This window comes from Melanerpes formicivorus, unplaced genomic scaffold (assembly GCF_026170545.1).
Source record: "Melanerpes formicivorus ecotype bairdi unplaced genomic scaffold, bMelFor1.0.p_v2 SCAF_19, whole genome shotgun sequence".
In the NCBI taxonomy this organism is placed as follows: Eukaryota; Metazoa; Chordata; class Aves; order Piciformes; family Picidae; genus Melanerpes; species Melanerpes formicivorus.
The window spans coordinates 10,773,547-10,797,940 of NW_027142371.1; the positions used below are offsets into that span (position 1 = coordinate 10,773,547).

The 24,394-nt window shown below is 44.0% G+C and overlaps 1 protein-coding gene across 5 annotated transcripts; it reads left to right on the forward strand.

The window, feature by feature from the left end:
- The first annotated feature begins 11,309 nt into the window (after window positions 1–11,309).
- LSM14B (LSM family member 14B) lies at window positions 11,310–23,829 on the forward strand. Of its 5 annotated transcripts, none has more exons than XM_068150052.1 (10): window positions 11,310–11,646; window positions 16,071–16,234; window positions 16,589–16,724; window positions 17,165–17,281; window positions 19,118–19,288; window positions 19,409–19,489; window positions 20,501–20,662; window positions 20,841–20,994; window positions 21,949–22,128; window positions 22,486–23,829. In XM_068150052.1, the coding sequence occupies exons 1-9, from the start codon at window positions 11,334–11,336 to the stop codon at window positions 22,118–22,120; spliced, it is 1,470 nt and encodes a 489-aa protein (XP_068006153.1). In that variant the 5' UTR covers window positions 11,310–11,333; the 3' UTR covers window positions 22,121–22,128; window positions 22,486–23,829. The 5 variants fall into 5 exon arrangements, with proteins under 5 accessions (XP_068006153.1, XP_068006154.1, XP_068006155.1 ...); XM_068150053.1 differs by having other exon boundaries at window positions 19,412–19,489; XM_068150054.1 differs by lacking the exon at window positions 17,165–17,281.
- The last annotated feature ends 565 nt before the right edge of the window (window positions 23,830–24,394 follow it).

The following is a 24,394-nucleotide window of genomic DNA, read 5'->3' on the forward strand; positions in this document are numbered from 1 at the left end:
TTTAGTGAGGGTTTTGACTGGTGATTTTTTGGCTGAGAGCTGCTGAGTTTTGATTTTAAAATGCTGAGTTTTAACCAGTGATACCTTGGTTCCACAAATTCATTCAAACAAGATGACAGAGTCCACACAAATTTTGGTTTTATTCAGACAGCTTCACTGTCGTTGTAGTCAGTATCCCACCCCACCTTTCTAACTTGTACACTATTTCCAATTATTGGGGGGGAGCTCAAGAGCTCAATGTACAATCTGAGAAATACAGAGCGTCCTGAGGAGGTGGAGTAGAGCCCTGGTTGAGTATGATACAATCCTGTCTATGTGCTTGTCCTTCTGCAAATGGGCTTGAGTGCTAACAAGCATTAAGCAATGCCAGCAAGACTTCATGTGTATCTGGAATAGGAAAAATATTCCTGCTTTAAGTGTTTAACTTTGAATTTAGAGGCACATGTGGTTTTACTACAGGTGTGCATGTGGAGATGAATAAAACCAGTGCTGCTTTGCAGTCTACAGTCCTTATCATCCTCTCCTTGGAATATCAAATACTGTTAAAGTCTTGCTCTTAAAAATCATCCCCTGTACTTCAACTGCCCTTAGGTAAATCCCTGAAGAAGTCTAATGCTCCTAATAGTAAGGGATTAATATTCAAAATTAAGTATGCTAGGCTCCAGGAAAAGGCCTTAATCCTTGCATTCTGAAATAAAGAGATGAACTGAAGATTCAGAAAGGAGCTGTTCAGCCCCTTTTCATTTTACAATAACCATCCCCACCCACACTCCTATTTCCACTTAAAGATAGCATATCCCAATCTGTACTAGACTGTTTCTGGTAGCCACAGAAGCACCAACCCTTTGCAGTTCAGCATTCTGGACAGAATACCTAGCACAGTGCTGCTGTGGAAGAGGTATGGCAAAATCCCCCACTATTTAAGTGAGATAGGATTGAATAGAATTGGGTATGACTCTGCAAAGTCCATGCAGTTCAACATCCTATGCCCAAAAGATGTGTAGAGAATATACTGTGGGATTAAGATTATTGTTTAAAGGCTTTCAAGGCTTTACAGTATAGAAAAGCTGTGGAATACTGATTTTCTTTCCCAACTGCTTTTAATCTATCCTGTGATGTTTGTTAGTGCCTGCCAAGATAGGAAGTACCAATATCCAGTATCACAGTATAACTAAGGTTGGAAGAGACCTCGAGGATCATCGAGTCCAACCTATCAACACAGACCCCATGACTAGACCATGGCACCAAGTGCCATGTCCAATCTCCTCTTCAACACCTCCAGGGACGGTGACTCCACCACCTCCCTGGGCAGCACATTCCAATGATGAACGACTCACTCGGTGAAGAACTTTCTCCTCACCTCGAGTCTAAACCTCCCCTGGCGCAGCTTGAGACTGTGTCCCCTTGTTCTGGTGCTGGTTGCCTGGGAGAAGAGACCAACCCCTTCCTGGCTACAACCACCTTTCAGGTAGTTGTAGAGGGCAATGAGATCACCCCTGAGCCTCCTCTTCTCCAGGCTAAGCAACCCCAGCTCCCTCAGCCTCTCCTCACAGGGCTTGTGCTCAAGGCCTCTCACCAGCCTTGTTGCCCTTCTCTGGACATGTTCAAGTGTTTCGATGTCCTTCTTAAACTGAGGGGCCCAGAACTGGACAAATCCAGTGCCATTGATAAGGGAAGAGCTAGGGAACTTTGCTCAGAGGAAGGAGCACTTTTACAGGAAGGTGGAAGCTTCTGACTGCACACTCTAGCACAATACTCCACCTCTGGATTCTTTTGCAACCTCTTGAATAAGAACTGTTCTACTTCTTCCCTGAGCTTTCCAGCATCACTCACTTTCTCCTCCACCACTCTCCACAGTTTACTTTTTGAGCAGAGCACATCACTGCTCCTCTTCCTCTACTCCTAGGCTGCAATTTTCTATCTCCTAACAATTAAAAAAACCAAACAACAATGGACAATGTTTCATTGCCTCTAGACACAAACATTTATCCTCCTATAGTCAGAAGGTAGCTTCTGTTCATCTCACAGCTCAGTCAAGCTTCATATAGGGCATACAGTGACAGTTACTTGGGTCACTCTTAAGGGGTATAGTAAGGATGGCTTAAATCAAGGTGTAAAGACCACAGAAAATGAGCTTTTTGGTGTCAATGTACTGTTCTGTCAGTGATTCTGCTGTGTGCAGCTTTCTCCTCTCTAATACTCTTCTATATCTCAGATAAAACCAAGAGCCAGGGGAGATGGGACCCTCAGTGTTGTGATGCTATTATACTCATTGCTCTGTGCACCCAAAGCAGAGCAGCATGTGCTCTGAAAACTAGAACTTCTCTCAAGAACTGATGACTGCTTGTGTTTTTTCCAGTCAATACCATGACACAGCAGTCTTAGATCATTGCTTTTTGCCCCATCCAAAAGAGGTTTTATTGGACAGTTGTTTAACAATTGACCAGTTAGAGCAACTGATGTTATCTTCTCTTTTTTTTTTTTTCTTTGTTTTTTTGTGTGTTTCCCTCCCTCCCCTTCAAAAGTCCACTAATAAAAATAAGTGAAAGAGCTGAAGACAAATCTTCATTTTGTTTGTTCTTGGTCAGTGAAAAGAACAGGTATAGCTAATGCCACTTTGGTTGTGAAGTAGCAGTTGCTGTAGACGAAAACATTTGTCCTATGGAATTTGATAGGCATTTGTTTTATCACCATGCCTAGAGACTGTACATTACAGGAACAGAGCTGAGCACATTTCTTTGTCTCTGTGCCCCTCTCTAAATCATTCCATAGCCCCATGGTGGTACTCTTTTAAAACATAGGATTTAGTTAAAAAGAGGATTGTGTGTGTGCCTGCACACACACATTAGAACTCAACAACAAGAACTGTCAAGTGAAACAAACAGGCCACAAAGTTGGTAAACCTTTCAGCATATGTACAATACATATGTCAAAATCCAGGCTGTTGCAGATCTGAACTGAAAGAATGACAACAAGTGCAAATGTTTCTGAATGTTGTTTTTAGATGACAAAAATGCCCAAATCATTTTCCCTTCTCCATCTCTAGTTCGTAGTCTCCTAAATGTCCTTACTAATCTGTATGGGATGAGAGGATTCCACAGAGCAACCTGACTGATCTTAGAACATTACAAAGAACACAGACACGGAAGAGACTGAACTGAGAAGCCAGTATAGACAGAAGAGCTATGAAAACATTATTTAAAACAAAATTAAAGAAATCTACTAAAGGAGGTTTGTTTTGGTGGTAAATAAAATGAGATTGTATCTAAACATTTTGTGGATTTGGAATGCAAAGAATAGGTAAGCAAGATTTTGCCAAGTTGGGGTTTTAATGACTTCTCTGTAATAACTGATTAAAATAAATCATGCTGCAGCTTCTTTATTGAGCTGCCCAGACTTAATGAAAACGCAGCACGAAAGGCTATTACACAAGGGGTGCTTCTGAGTTCTCCAGCAGTCTTTAATAGCTGGAGATGTGATTCCATACTATAGGTTACTTCCTTGCACTACCTAAAATACATTCTGTCGAAGGCAGAGTTCAAGGACTTGCCCCTATTCCTTTAATGAGCTTTTGCTCATTTTTTGAAACTCCTTTGAAACTCCAAACAAATCCAATAATTCAATTAAATATGGGATGTGTTCCTACACTTGACAGAAGAAACTAGTGCATGCTTTGAAGCAAGTCAGGCAAATATTTTACCTCTCAAAATAGAAAATGGGGAAAACTTTCAATCCAAAGGAAATGACACACTCAGAAGGGCGCATTTTTTAGAGTAACTTGTTCCTTATTGTCAGTTTTTCTCTGTATGGGGCTGCACATAGCACTCTTTCACTAGCACAGAAAGAAGTACAACAGAAATAGCAGGTACTATTACTTAATTTTCTAGCTAGGACAGTAAATCCATCCATCTGTTTAACCATTTATTAGTGACCAGACAAAATGGCAGGCAACAAATGTAACATCTCGCTTAGGAAAGGTGAGTCATTAAGGAAGCAACAGACAGCTTGTCCTTGTGTAAGAATGACAAATTGGTTTTATGAAACTAAAACTTGTTTCTTTTCATTCTTTTCAGCAGAGCCAAAGAAAGATCTAGATTTGCTGCTGTGTACAGTTTAGTTGGGTCAGTGAGTTTGCTCATTCGTTACTACTCCTTGACATGAAGTGATCTAAGTAGAATTGAACAACTTGGCAGCCTGAAGCCATCCCTGCTACACCTTCATCCCCAGCAAGAACCCATCAAACATAACATCTTTGTGACTTTGAAAGCTATGAAGTTGCATGTTGGTACAGGTGCTGGTGTGACCACACAGCTCCTACCCCTCAACTATTGCCAGCAGTTCCACTGACTGAAAGAGAAAGTGCAGAACCAAGCTGCCCCCTTCCTAAGGCTTTCCTGTCACTCTCTAGGCACTCATAAATGCAAGCTATCAGAAAGCTCAACTCTCCTATATGAGCTACACCATCCAATTTTATATCCAGGTGGGGTAAGGAGCCACCTTCATCTCACAGGGACTGAATCACCACCTCTTGCCCTGTGAAGACAGTGCATCATTATCCTGACACAGCTCAGATGCCCATTTGAAAAGTTATTCAGTGCTATGTCACTTTGGGTTTCCAGGCCATTCTCCTTCAGATGCAAATATGAGATATCTTGCAGTTCAGACTAAAAGAAGGTATGTTTTGTTTCAATTCACAGCCTCACCCTCAACTCTACATGGGGTTCTTTCTCCTTCACTAGTTATTAAGATTCCTCAGACCAGTTTATGGTCTGAGTTATACTTGCAAAACCCTTTTGTCTTCAACCTTTTGTCTTCAAAGCATCTTACTGACAGCTGTACATCTCAGATAGCCTTTAGAAGTTTGTCACAGGTGATGTCATGGGCACAGTAAATGTTAAGGAGTAAAATGCAGAGACCAAGATGAAGTCATGAACAATTTAAACTATGAAGTGTGCAGCAGATGTCATGCAGGGACAGAACAGTCCTTTGCCAAGCCTAGGTAAAACAATCTATTGCCTGGCTGGGCAGAAAGAGGCAGAATTTACTAGCTGGTTTATAAAATGGGTAAGGAGAGGGTGATTAATTTCTTTGGCTCAAGAGTCAAGCCCACATGAAAGAAAGAATTATTGCAAATTATTGTGAAAATATCTAACAAAGGAGCTCCTTCCTCTATGTTCTCAGCCTAGTGATGTATGTTGTCCTGTGATTTGATTTGCACTAGCAAGAACTGGGCAGCAGAGGCTTGGTTCAATCCCGTTCAAGCCTCAGTGCCAACGAAATAGAGCTTAGTGCTGATAGCTTGAGCATGTTCAGCAATTTGTGGAGGGAAATAGGAAGAGAGGAAAAGCTCTTGAAGAAACACTGCTATGGAGCCTTCTGGAATTTTAGCCAAACCCAACTAGTAAAGATAGATTTCTGTGCATAGCATGATGAAATTTCCTAGTCTGCAACATCCGAGGGTCTGAAGTGTGTGCTGAATACAACCTATACTCTCCAAAACACAATTCTGACTGTCCACAGGGAGAGGTATCAGGCTATACTCCCATCTGTTCCTTAGAGTCTCCACTGAGACTAGTGTCAGGTGCACCAAGTAGGTCAGTAGTGATAGTCGAATTGTAACTTGGACTCTTATCAGCCTAGAAGTGCTTTACATCACTGGTTATCACTGCAGCTCATGAACCTCTTGGAAAGTTGGGCACAAAGCTAAATGCTTAGATTCTTACTATCCCAGTTGATGCATAAACCTGAAACCCTGCAAAAATATTTGAGGTCTAATCCCTCCTTTGCAGTATTTAATTCTATAAAGCCCATTTCTTGCCTCCTTTCTCCATTTATTATTCCTATTCACCTTTCAGCATGCTCTTCACTCCACCTTTTGCTCACTTCATGCCTGAAAAATCCTTTATGAAATCCCGCTTTCATCCCATCCCCTCACACCAGTGCAGCTGTGATGAGGATATGCAGATGCTTGAGCTCACCTCAGCACAACAGTACCCAACAGAAAAAGCTGCTTATGCAGGGAAGAAAAAAAAAGAAAAAAGTCAGATATTTTCCTAACAGAACTTTGTATTTTAGGCTCTGTTCAGTGCTCCCCACTGTCCTAGATAGACAACTATCTCTCTTTATGCCCTAATTATTTCTAAACTTAGGTCTCAATCCTTTTACTCATCTGAATGGGAGATAGATGTCTAAACACCTTTTTTAGAATCTAGGTCTGGCTTTTAAGACTTCATCCTTTGTTTTCTGTGACCAAACTGCAAACTTCATCTTTGTCAACCTTTTTCATATCACATACATTATCCATTTACCTGTCTTCAAGAAAGGATCTCTTAAAATTATCTCCAGTTTCCACAGCCATGAATAAATCACCACCTAGTTATCCAGGATAACTTCATCTTGCCATTTGTGCTGCAGAAAGCCTCAGTAGGAAAGGTATTTGCACTTCTCTGACTGCTCAATTCCCCTGTGCTTCAACCATGAAATGAATGGCAGCAGCAGACAGGATTTTGGGTGTGTTCTCGGTCTTATGTCTAGAATTGAGTGTGATTTTTAGTCTCATCTTTACAGACTGTGAAGTAGACACTGTAGTGTAGTAGTATGAGTGTGAAAAAAGTCTGGAGTGACAGTTTGAGTTTACTCTAATAAAATATGTTAGACATGCCCAAGATATTTCAGTTCTATAAAAACAAGTAACTCAAGTAACTATATGTTCCTTCTTATTCTGTTGCCTCAAAAGTGTCCCAGAGACCTCTAACCTCTATAGGGTTCAGGCAATTGAACACAACTTTTAGAAGCAGGTCATGAGGTACAAACATACTGAACAGGCTGGAATAAATTTAAGTGGGTATCTGAAGAACCTATCTCAAAAAACCTGAAGTGTTTAGAAATCAGGCTGGTAATTTGAATCCCCACATGGGAGTCTGAATCTTCCATATAGAAGTGCTACACAAACAGAAAAAATTCTCCAGTGTTTCTTTGTAATTTTAACATTGGAGTTTCACAAACACAAAAAGGAATTACAGCAAAGAACTGTCTTGCCCTGTATAAAATGATTGATTTACAGGGAAAAGACTGAAATACCTGCAGTGTGAGAAGTGGTATTGAATGCATACATAAAGACATACTATTTTAATGTGAGTATATTTATAATAAAGCCAGTTATTAAGTATAGCTCAAGAGCCTGTTAAATCTAACATGTAATTCAAAATGCTGCTTTTTAAATCTCCATTGGTAAAGCTTCATTTCAAATACTGACACCACACCTGTACAAAATCACACTTGTTTTCAGCCAAACATTTCCTCTTCTTATATTTGTATTTCATGCAGTTTAAGCATTGAAATAAGCAGAAATCCCCAGTGAATAAGAAGTTTAAGCTCTTTGCCATCGCCACCTCTGTGGTGAAATATACTTTATCTTGACTGTGCAATGCCCCTGGGCTGCTGGGAAATGCACTGGAACAATGCAGATTTATGAACACAGTCGAGGCACTAATTAAGAAAGCAAATCCCACACAAGCCTAAAACTATGACATTTTATAAAATATTTGATTTAAATCCAGTAGCTAAACTAACTTTAAGTTTGATATATGGGGGCGGAATGAAAGATGTCAAAATTGAAATGTCTGAGGCACAGACTGAAAGCCGAGAAAGAGAGAAAGGGGAGAGAGGACAGAACAGTAGGGCATGGATCTATTCCTGGAATGAAACAGAAGCCAACAACTATTGTTATGATGGATTTTTTTTTCCAAAGAGATACCCCTTTTCCTGAGATGCAAGACCAACTAATGTAATTAAGCCCTAGTTCCTACACACATCATTGTATCTCTTTGTCACGGTGGGAAATGGGAGAAAAAAATTGTGTGAAGCATACCTAATCTATATCAAAATTGCCACATTTTCATTTTTTTTAACTTACCCATGCTATAATTTTTTTTCTTTTCATTTCCTTAATCCATTTTCCTTCCTCTTCTCTTCCCTTTATTCTGGTTTCCTTCATGCTTTATTTTGCTTTTTCTGCTTTCTTTATTTAGACTACAAATCTAAATCTGTTTTATCCTTCTCATCTTCTCTGCATCTTTTCAGTTTCTCCATCTTTTTCTAGTCCCTCCTCCATTCCTGGGATCTTTTCTACTACCCGTTCCCTGCACCCCTACAGAATTGTGTTCTGTACTTGCTGACCTTAGCCTCCATCCCTTGCAGCCACCACATTTTGCTTTGAAACTCCTCACGTGTTTCTAACTTGTCATCCTCTATGGCTCACACATTTCTCCTTTCCTCTGTATCATTCTTTCTGTTTGGTAGCCAAAATTCAAATCTCTGTTCCACTTTCACCTCCTGCGCTTTCCATGATAGTCTCTTTTCTGTCCTCCTCTTTGCCACCAACTGCAAACATACCCCACTGTCCCCAGGTGCAAGAGGGGCTGCTTCAGCAGCCAGTGCCCAGCTCACTTCATCAGGCAGTTAGTTGGAAATGTCTTTCTAACAGTTGCCCTCTGTTATTAACTCTGCCAGATGTCAGTTTGATTCACACTACCATGGACACAGCCATCAGCCACCATGTAAATGCTCTCTCACCATCATGCATCACAAATTTTCATCATTGCTGTAAGTCACAGGTTTCTCTTTTAACTGCTGTGAAATGTCGTGAGATGGTCAGTGTGGACCATCCAAGATGCCACTAGTTGCCTTCCAACTGCTGTGGGAGTCTTCTCAGTTCTGGCAGCACAGGCTTTCCTAGAAATGAGCTAGCTCTGTAGTTACATAATCTGTCAGTCTCCAAAGCCCACAGCTAGTGGTCCAACATGCTGTGAAAGCTGTGTCAGCTGCTACCATGACGTGCAACTCTGCTAGGTTTCTTCCCAGTACCATCATCTTCGTATGAACCCAGATATTCCCTCTTCATATGAGGACTGCCCAGGATCACACACTTATCATGGGTTTACACACTGAAAGATGCTTTCTCATCCCTCTTTCTACACATAATGGATGAAGACCTGTATTTTTTTTTTTTTTCAGAATTAAAAACACTGACAGGGCATGCAAAATGCCGTGTTGTATTTCTTCTTGCTGATCGCTTGCTATCTCTGACTGTTGTCAAACAAAAGACTCTGAGGAAATTCATTACAGTAAGAGCATCTCCCAGAGGCTGTTGATTTATGGCTGTGATGATTATAACTAAAATTCTGTATGTTTGTACACCTCTCCTTTCCAGTGTATAGTTCATGCCACTTTGGTGCATTCTTCTTTTATCCACATTGCTTTAATTAGTCTTCCTGCAGGATCCATATTGCTGTATTGGTGCATGTGATTGTCTCTTTCTCTTACCTGGTATTAAAAATAAAACAGTAAAAGGATAAGGCAATCTTAATCTCTTTTGTTGTATATAGAATAAAACACTGGAATTAGAGGTGCTTATGAATCAGTGACATTTCAGTGTGTATACAGGAAAAAAAACCCAAACACCTGATCTGAAAAACTCAGAGGCCCATTTGCCACTTCCAAAAAGCCTTTTTAAAGTGGAAACAAGGAGGATCAAATTCAATATATTGTGGAGTTGGAGAATATGAACCAAAAGAGAGAGTACTTCTCATACTGACACTGCCCATAGTGACATAATGTTTCCCACTCAAAATAATTATTTGTGACTGCCCCAAAGTGAGTAATTATTATTGTTACTACTGTTATTATTTGCCCATTTGTTTTCTCCATTTGAACTTTTCCACTTTCTTAAACTAGACACTCCTCATCCAGGGGAGCCAGATGATTTTTTTAATCAGGGAATTTTCTAACCAGCTGTTTGCCCACTAAAGGGCACTGTTTACTGCAGTAAAAGGAATGAATCTTTTCTTGCTCTCTATAGGTTATACTTAAGACTGAACTAAAAGATTGGCATTAGGGGCTGACTCTCTCTTCACATACACCGTTTGCCCGATTAATATATAGCAAATTGCTTCAACTGTTTTTTAGCACTCTCTCCATGCTAGAACAATGAAAATTTAACTAGAGAAAGACTGCTCAAGTGTGTCCACGAGAGAGAGTGAAAAGGAGGGTGTGTTCCCTGTTCAAACAGGGAGATCTGCTCTCCAGGCTGTATAAACAGCATGAAGAGTAGTGCCATAAAACACGTAAGGTCACAGGGCAGACAGCTTGGGGCATTTGGAGAAGAAGCTCTCTAAGCCACAGTGCTCGAGGAAGCAGGTCCTCATGACGCCAGGATAAACCTGTGGACTGATACTACTGTGTCACTGTTGTATCACTGATGGAAACATGTAACCAAGGCATGGGCCCATGCAGCTCCCGCAGACCTTTTTGCACTTAGACAATGGCTCCCGCTGTATTGTCTCCAGCTGCTGGGTTTGAATCTTATTCATTTGCGTCACACAAATTAGTGAGATTTGTGCACTCTGACCTGCTGCCCCAAATGTAACTGCCCTGCCTGATCCCCATCCACCCTCACGTTGGTTAGTGACTTCACCTCCTGTGACTATGTCTGCCAGATGCTACCAGTTGTCTCTCATTGACCCGCAGATGGCTGGGGAGCCGCAGAAGTCCCAGGAGACACAGCACTGCAAGATTAATTTTCCAGCTGCGGCCTAGCATTGTGGTCCCTCTGTCACGATGTGACTCGCCGCCATCGGCACACCGGGTACATCCCATCTCATCCGATGAACAAAGACACGATGTGCGCCCCACGGGGCAGGCCCCGCCGCGCACCGAGGGCTTTTCCAGCACAAAACCAACCTCTTCAGATGGAGAGAGAAAAAGGGTCTAGGGAAGGAGGCAGCCATCCCTCTTCCCCTCGGAATGCTGCTGCAGCTTGGGGCAGCAGGCATCCGTGGGAAGCCTTAGAGGTCTCTTTGCTGCAGGATCCCCGGGAGGTCTGGTGGAGGCTTGGAGCAGCCTTTTCGCTACAAAACCTCCGGGTATGCCTGGTGTGGAGCAGGATAAAGTGAGGAAGCTCTTAGGGCGGGAAACGCTCCTCTCAGAGCCTGGCTTGCCAGCGGAGAGGGGGGACGGGAAAGGAGACAATTCTCCCCTCCCCTCGCGTTACGTGACAAAACCTCTGTCACACGGGTGAGTGAACAGTGACACACGGCTCCTCCGTATCGGTACCGGAGCCCACGCCCCGCTGCCCGCGCCCTCCCCTCAGCCTCCGCAGCAGCGCGGGAAGGGCACGAGCTCTCGCCCCGCCCCGTCTCGCTCCGCCCCGCCCGCCAGCGCACGTGGCACACTCGCCTGGGCCGGTCACGTGATTCAGGCCTTAGGCTTCCCCCCCCCGCCCCCCCGCGTCTGACCCCGTCTCCCGTCTGGTCAATAGCAGGCGGTGGCGGCGCATGCGCGGCAGGGTCGCAGCACTCCCCAACCCTGCCTCTCTCCCCTCAGCCCGTCTCCCTCCGCCCTATATAAGGCGGGCGCGGCGGGACTCCCGGCTCCGCAGTGTGCGTGGGCGGCCGCGGTGTCTCCGCGGGGACCCGCGCGGCCTTCCTTCTCCCCTCGGCCTGGCCCAGCGCGGCGCCGCCGCCGCCATGAGTTCAGGGACCCCCTACATCGGCAGCAAGATCAGCCTGATCTCCAAAGCACAGATCCGCTATGAGGGCATCCTCTACACCATCGACACAGAGAACTCCACCGTGGCGCTGGCCAAGGGTGAGGCGGCGCTCCGGATCCCTCCCGGGCGGTGTATGTGTTGGGGGGGGTGTGCGGACGGGCCTAGGCTGGCTCTAGCGCCGCGGCCCGGTGCTCGTTGAGGGGAGGCAGGGGGCCCGCCCGCCTCGCCCGCCGCCTCTGTCCCCTGAACAATGAGCCCGGCCTGGGTGAGCGGCAGCCGGAGCCCGCCGCGGGGGGCTGCGGCGGGGCCCGCGGCTTATCCGCTCTTGGGGCGAGGGGCGACGGGGTTGGAGCACAGCGTCGTCGGCGCTGGTGGTTTCCGTGAGTCAGCATTTGTGAGGCCGCTCCGTGATGCGGAGACGAGCCGTGAAGGGGGTTTGCTCTGCCTTCGCTTCGAGCCGGCGGGGCGGCCAGGGCCCGCAATGCTGAACAGCCGCTGGTTTTCACGCTGAGTTTCCTAGTCTCTTGAAGAGAAAGGAGAGCCGCCAGCGGTGCTGCCTCATTGTACTATTGTCAGAGCTAGAAAGGTGATGGTCTGCATCGCTGTTCATGGTTTGCTTCCTCTCTGTACGTTGATGCCCAGCAGTACCTCCATGCTTGACTTGAGCAGGGCCCCAGGCCAGTGCTGGGAAAAAACCACAGTTGCTATTGGTGTGTCTTTGTTCCTTTGGTGATCGATAACTGGACTCTGCTCAGGTGAAGAGAGTGAGAACTCATGTACAGGGCACTGTGGGCTGTCTGCACGTGTGTCTGGCTCTTTCTGCCTTTGCAGGCTGCTCATCAAGGCCTTGTGTCTTGTTTCCCTGTAGAAGTAGTGATCTTTATCTTCTGCTTAGGTGGTGTCATTTGTTGCCTGTGCTGGGAACTCCCATATTTACCCTCAGAAAAACCTGTCCTGTCTTGTTTGGTATCTCAAACGAGGTCTCACTTCTGCATTGCTTTTAATGTCCAGCTTGGTTACTCTAGCTAATGTACATCAGCTTTTTCTTTCCCTCACTTTTGCCCTTCCCAGTTCTTGAGAAGTTCACACTTTCTTTGTTGCCTTCAGGAACCCATCAGGATTGTCCACAAACCAGATATTTTTTGTTTTGAAAGACTATCTGCTGGCACATGAACTTACTTGATTCTCCATTAGCCTCAAGTTAGCCTGTGCCAAAGTGTTTATTCAGTATAACGATGTTTATGTGGTGCTGGACATGAGTATTCAACATCTATTTGTGTGTGTGTTTTGGAGTTAAGAGTGTGAATTTTCACTTTCCAGCTTCTTATTTAAATATACAACTGGAGCTGTTTATTAGTGCTTCACTCAAAATCATTGAGAGGTTGGAAGAAGGATGAAGCTCCTCTACTGCACATGCAGGAAAGTCTCTTCACTTTTACCCAGAAGCAAGTAGAAATGGCTTCTCACAAGGTTCTGACTTTCCCATGACACTTGCTATTTCAGAGCTTGAGTGGTCTGTTTCAAAGCCATATATGATTAAAGTGCCTTATGGTGTGAGAAAGCACATGCTCTGTGTAATATTTCTGGCCTCAGTGTTCAATTTTGATGGCCTGGAATGCCTGAGAAGTAGTTGTTTCATTAGATAGAGAATACATTTATCTTTATTGAAGTGCTAGTCTATAAACTTTGCAAACCCTGCTTTACATTTTAGCTCCGGGAGCTCTTTGAATTTGGAGACTTTTTATCAAAATTAGTGTGAGAAGGATGAACATAGCAACAATGTTCAAGTTGGTGACAGTGGTTTGAAAGATTTGCTCTAAAGGGTGGGAAGAACTGTGAATTACTGGCATGCAGTTGAAGTTGTTCAGATAGAGGCATCTAGGACTTAATGTACTACCTGTTTAGGGCTCAGGTAACTTCAGTAGGTAATGTAAGTGCTAGTCTGATTTTTATCATCTGAGTGATAGAAAGAGATGTTTATGTTGAAGGAGACCTCAGGAAGGAATCTGGTTCAGGCTCTTGCTCAGAGCAGGACTAACTTCAATGTATTTGATTCCTGGTTAATCTCAACAGATGCACAGTATCTTAAAACACTGGATAAGGACATTCCATGTGCTTGATTAAGCACTGCAAGGAAGTTTTGGCTTGCTGGGTGCTAAACTTAAATTGCAAACAAAGGGACTTTGTCCTGCTGGTAGTGAATGTCAGAAACTTACTCCTCCTATAGAAGTCTGAGGAAACTAAAGTTTTTGAGCAAGAAGTAGCTGTATAAGCTCTGCTGTCTAGACAGCTAGTCACTAAATTTATGCTTCCTGACCCTTCAGAGGTCCAGCTCAACTGAGCCCTCCCTACACATGAGCACAGATAACGTTTTAAAACACTAGCTGCAGTGTGGCGTGGGATTGATTTCCTGTTCATCTGAAAACAATAGTCCCTGTAACTCTTCATGGGACACAACCCTTTGGATGTCCTCAGGAACTTAAAGCTGTGCTTCATGGTGGGCTGGAAATTGTTAAAACACTTCAAAGCAGGGGCAGGCATGCTCAAGCCCTCTGAAATGTTCTCACTGCTGCCTTGTATACCAACAAGGATATAGTTTTTCAGTCTTTTAGTTGGAGGCCTTGGGACCAGCCAACTGAGCTTCAGGCTCTGCCAGTCATGTGTTTCTCCATGTGGAAGTTGACAGGCTGATCCTGGTGCTCAAAGACGACGTGGTTCTTTCCAGGCAAGCCATGAGATTCTGCAGTATGCCCTGGATAACCTTAGTAGGTCTTGCCGTGAGCTGTGTGCTGCAATAATCTAATCTTGAACATGGGTATCACTGGTACAGTTCACATCTAAAAGGCCACAAGGACTGTTTGCAGTTTATAATGTTTCTAGTTGACTAGGTTACAGCTGTAACGTGATCAAACAGCAGCTGGAGGTCTAAAATAACTTGGAGAGGTTATAGACCCTAGGAACTAATGGAAGACAGCCTTTCAAAGGAAGTGACTGACAGCTTCTCCTTGTTCCAGTTAAGATTCCCTTCCAGTTAGAGGTGTTGAGGTGCTAAACAGCATCAGCATGAGAGAAACAACGTTTGGCCCTGACCTTGCTGCTCCCTGAGAGACTACATACATGTTGGACAGAGGTGAAGACTGCTTGCAGCACGAACTGCTGCTTGGTAATGGAACCACCTGTCTCTGGGAACAGGGGTCTTGATGAGTAGCCCTGTCCACAACCATCAGTGGTCCCAGAAAGTTATTAACAGTATAGTACACTAGGAATGCTGAGCACTGGAGTTGAGTGGACCCACTTTTTCTGCCCTTTTTCTGGCCAAACTGTGGTGTTCCCTGTCATCCATGTGATAAAGCTGTCTGCTTATCTTTCCACCTGTACAGTGGGAATGGCAACTGGCTGGCATGTCACCACAGACTGTGACATGGCAGTGCTTGTGAAAGGTCTGTTAAGGATGTCATTTGTAAGGGTACTGCAGGAATCATGGCATGTCCTGGCAGAGAAGTTAATTCAGCGGTGGGTAACCTGTTAGAAGCAAATGATGCAACTCCAATACAGGATTCTTCAACTGCAGAAACTGTGCATCAAACCAGTATGTGCTGGTGTTTCTCAGCTGGCAAAGCCTCACAAAGACAGAAAATAACTAGACTAGTGCACTCCATAAACTTGTGACTTGGAGACATCTCTTGTTTGTGCAGAACATGCTTATTCTCTAGCCCATTGCAGCTTTCAGGTGTCAGTGTCTGTTGTAACCATGCTGCCTGTTGTACTGCACTAACAGTCCAGTAAGTCCCAATCTGACCTCTTAATGGCTCAAGTTCACTTATACTTCTACCTGGTATCTGCCACACAGTCAACTGCAGATTTCTTTCCACTCTCCTGGGTGACATCCCTGGTCGGTACCTGCTCAAGGGTTCTGACAGCTTGCACTCAATTGAAACCTCAGTAGCACTGAGGTTTTAGACTAATCACTAAGCTGTGGCTATTAATGATAAAACCAGTGGCATGGAGTAGAGAGAATTTTAGTGGGAAGTTCTTGTAACTGATAAAACTACCTCTGTGTAATAAATATCTGAAACCCAAGGTGAAAGTTTGAGCTCTAAAGTCTAAGATTTTATTCTTTTTTTCCATGCTGCTTTGGGGGCCTCTTCTGTGGGCTGCTGCAGCAGCGCTTGTCCTGAGCTGAGTGCCTGCATGGGACAGGTGCTGGGAGAGAAGGGGAACGTGGCAGCACAGTGCTGTAGGGAAGTCCTCAGCTTTGGAGCAGGATTCTTCACTCCAGCTGGTCTGTGGTCTTTACCTTCACAGCTTGATGTAAACAAAACTGTTTATACAGGCTGCTGAAAAATTTGGCATTTGAGGGAACAGATGTGCATGATAAGGAGATTCAGGGTTCTGGAGGTAACATGTTGTTGTTGTTGTTGGAATTGGCAAGTATTGCAAAAGGACTTTTGAATTGCTTAAATGTGAATTCTCACGGCGCTGCAGTGGTAATTCTGAGCTAGCAATCATCTTTTCCATGAAGTGCGCTCCTTCGGCACCGAGGACCGGCCCACAGACAGACCTGCTCCTCCAAGAGAAGAAATCTATGAGTACATTATTTTCCGAGGAAGTGACATCAAAGACATCACTGTCTGTGAACCTCCAAAAGCTCAGCATACTCTGCCACAAGATCCTGCCATTGTTCAAGTAAGTTAGCCTGAAATGTTGGTAGAAAGCTGTGATAAAACATTGCTGACTGGACTTTTGGTATGAACTTGTAAAAATGAAGGCCAGTAAGTGTCTCCAGGAATCTTCAGATTGTTTGAAGCGTCCTGAATTTCACTGTAATGTTTAAAATAGCAGCAACACTAAAGACTTCAGTCAACAAAAGCCAGAGCTAGTTTACCTAGCTGAGAATGCAGGAAAATCGTAAAGAGGTAAACTAACCCTCCTCAGTGTTTACTTAAGCTTTAGTAATGCTGTATGTGAAGTAAAGAATCACTGCCAAAGCAATCTGACTTCTGGACACTGTAAATGGAAATGTACTTTGTCTTGTTACAGTCTTCACTGGGCTCTGCCTCTACATCATCCTTTCAGCCACATGTGCCTTACAGCCCGTTTAGAGGTATGCCACCTTACAGCCAGCTTGCTGCCAGTTCTTTGCTTAGCCAGCAGTATGCAGCTTCCTTAGGTTTAGGTAAGTACAAACTTTACTTGCTAAAATAAAGGTACAGTCCTTGTATGCAGCTACTGTGAAACCAAATGACTAATGCCAAATTCTTTGCCAAGTCTTGGTCTGCAATAAGCAGCAAATAAGTAGCTAACAGCTTTTTGCAGTGATCTTGCTGCAAAGAGGCCTGTGTTTCACTTGCACACACATGCACGCGAAGGAGAAACAGTCCAAACAGCTGGAAGTAACGTGAACACCTAACAGTTGAAGCCAGTCCATTTCTAACCTAACACACCTTACACACATCACATGTGAAAAACCATTGTATTCCCAGAGAGGTCTGTAAATAAGCCGCTCTAATGCTGTTCTAGAGATTCTTGTACCTCTTTCCAAGTCCTTCAGATGTTTCACTACCTTGTATCTTATCCATGTATCTTTGCTCTCTCTTCTTCCTTCTATCTCTTCAGAGAAATTGGTAAGCCCTCCAGCATCAGCAGCTGCTTCCAGCCCTAGTTCTTCTCCGTCTCCACAACCTGTATCAGAACCTGACATGTCTTCAGAGCCCCATCAGCTCTCTTCCAAGGGTAACAGCAGTTTGAGGACTCCAAATATTTGGAAGAACTGCATGACACTTGCAAACACTCTGTTCTTGTTAACCCCTCCTAGAATGATAGTACTTATGTGGGTAATGCTAGTAGAACTAGTTTGTTCTCAGCTCTTTTTGGCTTTCATCACATGAAGTATTTCACCTGTCCTAGAAGTATCAGTTAGGGAAAAAAGCCATACAGAACAGTGGATCCTCCTGTGTAAGGTTAAGGGCTAAGGTTTAGGGATGTTCATGTGCTGTGTCCTATCCAGGAACCTGTCTCCTCAGGGAATGGGTGAGGAATAAATTAGCCTTTCCTGGAAAGATTAGCATACTGCTTAAATTATGGGTGGTCCCATTGTGAGAGACTGAGGTTAACAGAAAATTCAGGAGTATTGCTGCTATTGAGGAAACATCAGGATACATTTCATGCATGATGGGGCATGATACCTTGTCAAGGCTCCCAATTAGTAGAGCATGACTAACAGCAACTTCTGAGTTGTGGTAGGTTGAGATAACATAGTTCTGGGTGCTTGCTTCTTTGTGTAAAATGCTTTTAAAGAAGGTTGACTAGAGATACTAGACTGACTGTCCTCAGAGCAGAGAGACCAGGTGCAGCCTGCATTTACACATGGTAATTAGTTTAATCTGTTTTTAACTTAAGCATGTGTGCTTGTTTTGGCATGAAACTGTTTGTACTTACCCTGGGTTTGGCCATCTATCTGTACATACTTTCTCAATATTCTGGCTAAGCTTCAAAACTTTCTTGTGTTAAACTTGCACAGCAGCTTTGTCCTACTGAATAATCCTTAGGATGTGTCTGTCTTCCTTGCAAGTTTTCCAGGTGTACACTAACTGAGAGCCTGCATGATGTTACCTACTGGGTATATCTCATGTGGACTTGGGTGACCCAGAAGTGTCAGTGGCTTGGTCTGTGTGTACTCTTCAGCTTTTCACTTTTCTTGCTCTTAAGTATATTCCATTAAAAGTTTGCTTCCAAGCAGTTCTTATGCATAACTACATAAACCTGTAGTAGCCCCAAAGCTCTAATTAAGTCTAGAATGCAGTGTTTCTTCTGAGTACTGAAGACTGTCACTTTTTAATATCATTGGTGTAAGGTATACCAAACCATGAAAAGTATTTACGTGTTTTGTAGTGTGAATAAATAAGCCTGGATGGAAGAGCAACAGAAGTCTTGGTAACACTTTGGCCTTGACCAAGAAGGAATTTAAAAGGGTAACTTTGAGATCCTGGTCTGGTTTCAGGTTTTCTTTGTCTGACAGCTAACAATTTAGCAATGAAACTGAAGGACTTCTAAAAGCGGCTTACAAAATGGGATAGAGTTGAGGTGGTTAAGCTTTTGCTGCAAAATGTTTGTGGTTTTTGTTTGTTTCTTTCTTCTTTCTTTATTTTTTTTTTTGACAAAGTGGGGAAGCTTTCTTGAGCAGTTCCAAAACAGTGAATTTTTGCCTCAGATTTAAAGTAGTGTATAAAGTAAAGTCCTACATAACCAAGGATACACCTACAAAATAGATCTTGGTATAAACTGTTAAAGAGACTGACCTGACTTGCTTATCTCATTGTATGTCTAACTTACTTTAAGAAATAAATGGGTAGATGTCCTGACTTTAAGGCTCTGGATTAGAGAGCCACAGCTGCTATGGCAGCAGTGCCTTACCTACTGTATATGCCACTTAAACATCACATGTAATGATAAACATTCATAGCTTTGAGTAATTCCTGACAAAACGGTTTCTCCGTAGAGGTGGGTAGGGTTTGAATAGCGCTGACAGACTTTTTCCAAGAGGCACTTAGTCATTGGGATTTTTTCCAGGTGCTGGCTTTCCTTCTGTTCACCCAGTCCGCAAAAGCCCCATGGTAGAGCAGGCAGTTCAGACTGGCCCCGTTGACAACATGAATTCACAAAAGCCACCCCCAGTGAAAGTGACCCCTGGGGTCCAGCGCAATGGTCGGCAGGTGCCGCAGGGCAGCGGTAAGACAAATGGTAGGTGTGCACCACTGCAGCATGAAGTGTTGTTTTGAAGCATCCTCCAAAGGGGCAGAGCAAGACTGAAGTGGTTTGGTTTTGTTGTTGTGCTCCTGTAAGTTTATCCTTCTTGTTCAGTAGATACAGTCCAGCCAGCACCTGTGCAAACCCAAGGACAGGTGAATGATGAAAACAGAAGACCTCAAAGGAGAAGATCGGGTAGGTTAACCTGACACTGAAGTCAGATTAGTTCATAAAGGCAAATATTGCTAACTTCAGTGAAGGATTATCAGGCAGAATATTGGGAACCAAATAAAACTTGATAAGGCTTTGGGCATCCAGAGATGCTTCCCTGACAAAGTGGGTTCTGGAGTTACAGAAGTCCAGACCATTACAGGGACTGCATTCTAGTGTCTTTCTAGAGGCTTGAAGGTACACTATAAAAATGGGTACTCTGAGTTGGCTTCTCTGAAACCTGAAATACATTTACTGGGAAGAGCAGCCTTTTAAAGGATCTCCAGAGCTCCCATAACAGAGGAGCTATGGAGCCCTTGCTTCCAGAGATTGGAGTTCCTATCTCGAGACTGCATTTTAAGCACAGCTAAGAAGGCAGCAAAATGAAAATCAAACAAGTATCTCTGCCCAAGCGAAATAATAAGAGTTGGGCAACAGAACTGCAGACCCAGGTCTTCAATTTGCCTCAAAGCAGCACTGTAGAAGGGGTTATAGCCCTTCCAAGAAGTTGTTGTTGGTGTCTCAGTTGGAAACTAGTAACTATACGAAGTACAATCTCCCTTTGTGTGTGGATGAGTCTTGGGTGGGTTTTCTGAAACCAGTGGCCTGTTCCACTTCACCCATTGTGATGGGGTTGTAGACTAATTATGGTATTATGCTTGCAGATGGAGACCAGACAGGCAAGATAGTTTTCCTCACTTCCCTCAGCTTCAGTTGGCGTAATACTTGTTCTGATTTCCTGTGTTCACACTGGAAGGGAAGTTGGTCTGTCTTAGTGGTAAGACTGACATCCAGGAATGCTTTTCAGAAAGTTTAAAGTGTTGCTGTAATGTGTCTTCTACAGCCAAGTTCAGAAGTTACTCTCAAAGAGGTGTGGCCTAACCACAGGACTGGAAGCCAGAAACTCCTGAGTTCTAACCCTGGTTTCCTCTGGTCTTGAGCAAGTCATTTAACCTCCCTGTGCGATACCAAGTGTTTAAACTCTCCTGCTTTCAGGAAACAGGAGAACCAGAAACCGTTCTAGAGGGCAAAACAGACCAACTACTGTGAAGGAAAATACAATAAAATTTGAAGGTGACTTTGACTTTGAAAGTGCAAATGCACAATTCAACAGAGAGGAACTTGACAAAGAATTCAAGAAGAAGCTAAACTTTAAAGGTTTGTGACTTCCTTAAATATGAATTGCTGAGCTAGTAGTAAACACTGCCCAGATAAAACTTTCTGAGAAACTGCATGATTACATGTGGCAGCATCTCAAATCTTGTTTGAGGCAGCAGGAGAACAGATGGCTCTTCAGAATGCATCAAGGGAATGTAATGCATTTTATTATCTTCAGATGACAAAGCAGAGACGGGGGAAGAAAAAGGGGACCCTGGAGTGGCAACTCAAAACAATGATGGTAATGCGGAGGAGGACCTTCTGGGGCCCAACTGCTATTATGATAAATCCAAGTCCTTCTTTGACAACATTTCTTCAGAACTGAAATCTAGGTGAGTTGTGCTCTAAAAGCTTGCTTTTTTTTTTTAATGCAATTTTAAGTGTAGAATTCTAGATGTATGTCACACAAAGTCAGCAGAAGGGTCTTTAGGAGGGAGTGTCACCATGGGTTTGGTGGCTCACAACTGATCTTAACTTCATGCAGTGGGATCAAACGAAACCCAAGGATTTCAGCTGATGCTGATACACTTGCCTAAACTATGCTATAGGAATTTCCAGTTCTTTCCTGGAACTCATTTTGAGCCCATTGATTTCAAGCAAATTTCTTACCTCATCTGTGAGAGGAGGCATCAGGGCTGTACTGTGCTGAAGATAGTGCCACTTGCAGACAGGAGCAAGCTAAGCCTGCAGTTGGGGTAGGGAGGAGGTCAGGTCTACCTCTGGGAATGCATCAGGTTTAAATTTTGGGAGTATTAAAGCTTCATCTTTTGCTGCAGACACTGATATTATCAACTGCCTGGTGAATTCCGACTTCCTTTCAGTGTCAGTGTGAGAAATTCCCTTGGTAATGGCTCTGCTTCCCTTCAGCAAAGCTTTCTTACTAAGTGCTTGCTGGAAGGTGTTCAGGACTGGGCAGCTCTGCTAAGGAAGCAGCATGCTGGAGCTGTAGAGCTATCTCAGCAGCACTGCAGAACCTCATCTATGACAGGGCTTCCTGGGTCTCTGGAGAGGCTTCACTGTGGTTTTTGAGAAAAGACAGGGTTAGAAGTGTCAGTAAGAGTGTGTTCAACCCTTTTTCTAGGCCCATCTTCAGTTTTCCAATGTGAAAAGAAAACCAACAGGTATCACTTTCAGATCTGTGCTTAGCAGAGGAATTGAGTTAGTGAGTTTGTGAATGGCATTAGTTGTACTTTGGTTCAAGAAAATGGGGAAGCCTGAGGCTTCCTGGCTAGCTGGGTTGGTGGCCATCTAATGTTTAGATGAAACCTGAATGCAGTGGTGCTCAGTTCCAGGCGCACCACATGGGCTGAAGAAAGGAAGCTCAATACAGAGACATTTGGAGTGTCCGGACGGTTCCTCCGTGGCCGCAGCTTTCGTGGTGGATTTCGAGGTGGAAGGGGTAATGGAGCAGCACGGCGAAACCAGACCGCTCACAGAGCTGGTACTGGCAGAGTGTAACTTCAGAGGCAAGTTTTTCTTTGAGTTGGAATAAATTGTCTGAGTCAGGTTGGTCTCTTCTCTTTGCCTGAACTATCTGTGCAACCTCTTCCTCTTCAATCTCATGGATATAACAAGAGTTGGTCCTTATTTGATCTGATCAGTCCTAAGTGGCAGAAGGCAGTATGAGTTGTTCTGTTGTGTTCATTATGTTGATTGTTCTGTTGATTTCTTGGGCTAGCCTTCTGTCTGAGAAGGCAAGAGCTGCTTGTGTGAGCTGAGGCTCTAGCCGTACACTTCAGCTGCTACATGGGTGTGAACTTTGCTGCTTTTCTCGGGAAGACCCCTGTGATGCCAAATCTAATTCTGCTTCTCCTTCTGAATAGGTTCTCACACATCTCCTGAGAGGATGAAAACTGTATATAGAAAGAAAACAACCAACTGCTGCACTAATGTGGGAAAATGGTTCATATTGTTTACTGTCTCAGCTCAAGCGACAGAACTTCATGTACTACTGCTTATATTCTGGACTTATTTTGGACCAGCAACTGTCAGCTGGAGTATTCTTTGGAAGAGGGAATGTGTTCAGGGGTACCTTCTTCAGGGTGTCTTTTTTTTTTTTGTTTATTTTTTGGTTTATTTTTTTAAGTGCAGATTAACTTACATGGTTCTTCTTTCTGGGTCTCTCAAAGGCTGCTACAGTCTAAGCTTAAAGTCAGACTCCTTTTCTGAACCCTGAAGAAGATAAATCATGCTATTTTGAACATGGAACCAAAGCTCACTTGAAACAAACCAGCTATAATTTGTTTGTTCTGAGGAACCAAATGGATTCTTTGGTGCTGCTGGTCTCACTGTTCATGGCAGCAGGTGTGAAGTAGCACTTGGTATCTGGAAGAATGGATTCCTGGTGCTGAAGGAGTTGTGTATATTGTCACTTGGGAATACTGGATTGTTGATCATGTAGTAGTGTAAGTGATTGTACAACTGTTTGTCTGCTGGTACTAACAGGGAGGTACTGCAGGTTCACACAGAACTATGACTTTCACTCCAGCTGGAGAGTGCTGGGGACTCCTCAGAGGCTGGGAGCTCCCTGCTGGGTCAGGGCAGTGTTGGGGGATAGTGCTGCATCTGTGGTGGGACAAGAGCAGCAAATGTAACTGTCTGCTCACAGCAGAGTTTTTGGCAGTAGCTGACTGTCTGGGAAGGGGATCTGTAGCTCTGACTTGGCCTCAGTCTGTACCTCACTCATGGGTAGTACCAAACACACAGTTCTGTACGCTAGTAGAGTGTGGTGGAACACTTTGGAATGTTTTCATTAAGTTAGGGACGGGAGTCCATATAATGAAGCTTAACAGATGGGCATGTTTATTTGTTTCCTCTGTGCCCCCCATACTGTAAATAGTTTAGTTGGTTTTCCTTTTGTTTTTAACAACCTGTATGTGGGGAGAAGGGCTGGGAGGGAGGGGTTACCTTTGTTTGCATGACTAAGTGGGTTAAATTGCTCTAGGCATGTGTCCCTTTTTTGGTTGGTAGGGAATTTTGTTGAAAAAGCACCTTGACGACTGAACCCCTTACATAGCTAGAAGTTTTTAGTTATGCATTGACCTAGGTTCCTGTAAAAGCTTGGATTTATTTTTGTAGGACCTTATTGCTAAGAATTAGAACATAGCAGTGGGGCTGCTCTTTGGAGTAATGTAAATTGTAATTACAATAAACATGTAAATGTTTAATGTTTCTCTCTTGCTCTGTTCTGGCCGTAGCTCAGTAACATCGGTTCCTACAGCTTGTCAGGCGCCTGTCCAGGCAGCGGGGCTCAGATGTAAGAGAAAAGCAGGTTGGCAGGCTGCAGGGTATTACAGAGTGTTTGAAAAGGGCTTAAAACCCCTAATCCGGGCACTGACACCCCCCCTTGTCACTGCTACCCTGTTTCTGTGCTCTACTCTTGCAGAGGAATCAGCCAAGCGTTGCTGTTGCCCAGACTGCCCTGCGTGTTCACCTCATGGTGAGGCTGCCAAGTCCCTGGGCTGCTGGGGCTTAGCTTGAGTTTGCTTTGGGTGGCAGCATGCTGGGTCAGTAGCCACAACAGCCTGTGGTCTCTGGGCTCCTACCAGCAGAGTAGGGTGTGTGCTGAAAGGGCTGCTGCAAGCCTCTAATTGCTCTGCTGGCAAAACAGCCAGTGTGACAGTGAGTGCTGGAATGGAATTGTGCTGCCAGAGTCAACTGACTTGTCCAGGGTGGCTCTGACAAAATGAGAACTCATAAGGTGTGATAATGCCTTTTCATTTACTTTAAGGC